General features: G+C 42.3%; 1 protein-coding gene across 1 annotated transcript in view; it reads left to right on the top strand.

The window, feature by feature from the left end:
• NEK9 (NIMA-related kinase 9) overlaps positions 1-3,609 on the top strand; it is a 37,798-nt gene extending 34,189 nt beyond the window's left edge. Inside the window, exon 22 of the mRNA XM_008591119.1 lies at positions 1,069-3,609. Coding sequence (XP_008589341.1) covers positions 1,069-1,191 — 123 coding nt within the window. The 3' untranslated portion in view covers positions 1,192-3,609. The remainder of the gene's footprint in view (positions 1-1,068) is intronic.
• The last annotated feature ends 797 nt before the right edge of the window (positions 3,610-4,406 follow it).

The raw sequence follows: 4,406 nt of genomic DNA, 5'->3' as shown, positions 1-4,406 counted from the left end.
GGGGGGGGGGCCTAGCCAGTACAGTGACCCAAGCCCATGACTTTGGTGTTATGAGGCTGCACCCTAGCCAACTGAGCTAACCAGCCAGCCCAAAAATATTCTTTATAATTTTTTATCAGACCAAAATTCAATCAAGTACCCCCACATTACGTTTGGTTATGCTGCTTGTTCCATTTATTTATTTTTAAATTTGTTTATTTTTGGCAGCTGGCCAGTAAGGGGATCAAAATCTTTGACCTTGGTGTTGTAACACCACTCTCTGACCACCTGAGCTAACTGGCCGGCCCCTCTTTTTTCTTTTAATCTACGGCAATTCCCTCCACTACCATCACCCTTTTTTTTTAATATATGTTTTCACGATGTTGACTTGAAGAAAGAGCCAGAATGTCCCACATTCTGGATTTGTCTTGTTTTCTTGGGATGTCGTTTAACTTGCTCTTCTTTCACTCTGTCTTTTCTGAAAACTGGAAGTTAGACTAAGGCTTGATTATAGACTCAGGTTAAACATTGTTGGTAAAAATAAAAGTGATGCTACTTGCATTGTTTTTAAAGAGCCATATTGCTCTTTTAGAGTGAACTAGGAGCAGAGAAATAGGGTTCAGTCCTTGGCTTTGCTGTTTACCAGCTATATGTGTTTGGACCAGTTACTTTGTTTCTCTGAGCCCTGGCTTCTCACCTAAAAGAAGAAAATAATGCCACTCACCTCAAATGGTTGTTTTGAGGGTTAAGTGAAATAATATCTATGGAAGTATATTAGAAAGTAACATACACACTTGAGGTAAGATTGGCAGCTGTACATACAAGAAGATTATTCTGCCCAGGAATATTTTAGTTTAAAACTGAGAGTGCTGCATCCCAGAAACCCCTGCAGTCCTGGATGAACCAGGACAGTTGGTCACCTACCGGCAGCAAATGTGATGGTGTGTACTTTATCTGAGATAGTGCTGTGAGCTTCTCACAAGTCTGTGCTACAAATTCTTAGAAGAGGTTGGCATTGAAAATGAAGACCTAAACTTCTGTGACTAGGTGGCACTGTTGCTAATGTGGAACTGTCTTTTATCTGAACAGGTGGGGATGCATTCCAAAGGCACTCAGACAACAAAGGCAGAGATGGAAATGGATCCAAAGCCTGACCTAGATTCAGATTCCTGGTGCCTTCTGGGAACAGACTCCTTTCGACCCAGCCTATAGTCTCTGAGCCTGTATAGGCCCCAGGAAACTGGGATCCAAAGAACTTCACAGCACACTTACTGAATGCAGAGAGCGGCTTTCCTGGCTTTGTTCACTTGCAGACAAGGGGCGCAAGGTAGAGGCTCTGAAGCACTTTCCTTGTACATTTGGAGAGTAGCATTGCCTTTTAGGTAGGATCTAGGAGTGATTTTATTGTTTTGGAGAATGGAAGGGCCCCATGGTCCTGGCTTTGTCATCAGTGACTGCCACAGCAACAGCAGCTCTGTACCTCATCTATCGATCCCACCTTTGAAAAGGAGACACAGTGCTCACCTTAATTGCGCTGGTAGCAGCTGATATCCCATTTATCATTTTCACCATTGATTGGAAGCTGCCTTGGGAATTCAATACCAGGCATTGCACCTCTAGGTGGGGGAGGGAAAAGTGTAAAGCTAGAGTAGGCCGGAACCAGGCATGGCCCATCTGGGGTCCTCTGGAGAGTGGTGAAGTATTCTGATCCCTTTTAGGAGCCCTGAGTCCAGAAAATACGTCTGGTGGCGTCAATCTAGGGCTTGTTTTCAGAAAGTTCAGTTAATTCATGCAGCTAAATGCTTTAGGAGGAAAAGTGGGTTTAGATTGCTTTTCCTCTAAGAGTTGATTGCAATGTCTTCAGTGAGGAGTAGAGAAAGGGCAGGTCACACAGCTGGAGTTTCAGGCTGTGGCTGATGCAGGGTGGGATTTCCTAGCTTTGGAAGATACCTCTGAGGGATGAGGTGTCTCTTAGAGAGTTGAGTCAGTGGAGCAGTAGGAATAGCCTTAAGAGAAAATTGTGAGGGAGAGGAGGTCCTGCCTCTACTTGGTTTCTTAGAGAGGGCTTTGAATGACTCTGAGTCTTCTGCCCCTGAGAAGGCTTCTTGTATCTCTGCCTTCATGGCTCTTAGGGTTCTAATTTTGACATCAGCAGCCCCAACCACTCCTTTTCTGTATGTCTAGTCAGTATTTTTCCCCTTTTGGTGTTTTATGAAGCCATATCATAGCCAGTGAGTCTGTATCATCTTTCCTACTTGAGTGGCCCAGAGCCAGCACCAAACCCTGGAAGTCCTGGAAGCCTAACAGAACAGGTAGAACCTGCTAAGTGAAAGGAATTTGACTGAAAGCTTACTTCTTATCACACATACATTTGTCCTCGTAGACAGGAGAAAGCTAGCTTTCCCAAAGAAATGGTGTCCTAGAAGAACAAACTTCATATAGAAAGTTCTAGGCAAGCATTTGACCGTTTCACTAAAGACTATGAGCTTTGTGTTTCCATCTAGCCTTATGAAATGTTCCTTTAGTATTTGGGGTTACAGGAGCTTCTTGGATAAGTCTTACATCCTGTGTCCTTACAAATAACTAAATTAATTTTGTTTCATTTTCCCCAAATCAAAATATGTTTGATATCTGTTTATTGTAGGGGGACCTGTGCAGTGGAAATTTTGCCATTTCCCTAAAACTGGTGGTGTGAAGGCTGATGCTCAGGGAAAACCCCATGGCTGGGGATGGGCAACTCTGTTCAATGGGATCTTCTTTGGTTTGATGTTCCCATTGTTTTCTCAATTCTGGGAAGCCTAGTACAATAGTACTAATGTAATCACTGAAGCCTCTTGAAATAAGAGAAGGGGCCTACCCTGGATTAAGGTTACAAGTTCTGGTTACTTGGGGGTTTGCTGTAAACTCTAACAATGGGTTTTGGTTCATCATATAAATGTAATTTTGATTTTCTTAAGAACTGACTGGCCTTTCATGTCCCTGTATCCTCATGCTCACTGTCTCAGCAGGCCTGAGAGGCAGGGTCAGTCTGGGTGTTCATCATGAGGATTGTTTCTGCTATGGAGCTGAGGGACATGGGCACGTTGCTGAAAACTGTGGGGTGAAAGTGAGTATTGAGAGTGGGGAGGATTGAGAGTCCTGCTTTTGTTCCCGAGAGAAGTCATTCCCTAGCAGTGGAACACTGTGGTCATTAGCTCTAGCAAGTTCCCTTAGGAAGGCTAGATTTGGTATAAATCTGGCTGAGAATCAAAGTTTTGTGCCTTAGAGACAATTTGCACTTTCCCAAATTGTGCCTGGGACAGCCATATGATTTTTCCCACCTGACAACTATGCAAACAGAAACCAGTTCAAAGGTGGCAGCCATGTGTTGGATAGAGTGAAACGTGAGGCAGTAGAAATGCCTTTGAATGGTTTTCTGTAGCTAATTCTCTAAATTTTGTCTGCTTTTCTTCTTCATGCAGTACAGGTGTTTTAAGTTTTCCAGTAGTATTGCTTTTGAGTTATAATCTGAGTTATTCCTTTGCTCTGACATTGTTGCTGAAGAACTAGCTTATTGTTAGCCAGATGCTTGAAAGGTTGAGGGTGGAGTGGTTTGACATTTCGGTTTTAAATAAACATTTAAACTCTCAATCAGTGCTGTGCCTCAGTAAGCCTGCGCACGGACCTTAATCACTGGGAATAAAACACCCAGATTCTAGGCCTTTGTGGATCTTTGATTCAGTGAGAACAGAAACAACACAAGGACATTTGCACAGAAATAATCTTTGCTTCTTTCCATTTCCTTATTCTTGCCGGCAGAATAATTGCTGCTGCCACAACTTTTTTCCCAAAATCTTAAAGTGCTGAAAGTGCAGATGTAGAAAGTGAGCCATTATAAAAAGGATCCTTCTTGTACTTACCTCCTCAGTCTCAGTGGGGGGCTTTTCCAAATGTAATGCCAATCTGTGTTTATAAAACTTTTCCCTCAACGAGGTTGAACTGTAATTGGTCTCCCTGGCATAGCACAGCCAAGTTATAACTTCTCTTGGCTGAGTATTTCACTAAAGTTTAAAGCAAAAGCAGACTAAAACTCAAGTTTCACTTGGTTTGCCATATATTTGGAAAGATTCATAATAGAAAGAACAGCTCAGGAGCAAAATGTATGTTAAATAAATTCATTCAAATGAGATCCCTGGGCCTCCAAAGAAGTATTATTCATGATAGTGTCAGGGCAAAGTAGGCTGTAGTCAGGACTATAAAACATGTTCCTTCCTGCTGCAAAGCCAAAAATCATTTATTGCTTCAATGATTAACTATGAAAATAAACATGCTGATCATTAAACCTCACAGAATCATGAACATTAGGGATAAAAACTCCACTATGTCACATCTCTGCTACCTCCTGTGTAGTTGTGGAGAGTGATAAATTGATGACTGAAAGCAAATGT

This window comes from Galeopterus variegatus, unplaced genomic scaffold, assembly GCF_000696425.1.
Source record: "Galeopterus variegatus unplaced genomic scaffold, G_variegatus-3.0.2 Scaffold6665, whole genome shotgun sequence".
NCBI lineage: Eukaryota > Metazoa > Chordata > Mammalia > Dermoptera > Cynocephalidae > Galeopterus > Galeopterus variegatus.
The sequence above is the reverse complement of the archived record's forward strand: the minus strand, read 5'-3'. Positions and strand labels throughout refer to the sequence as shown.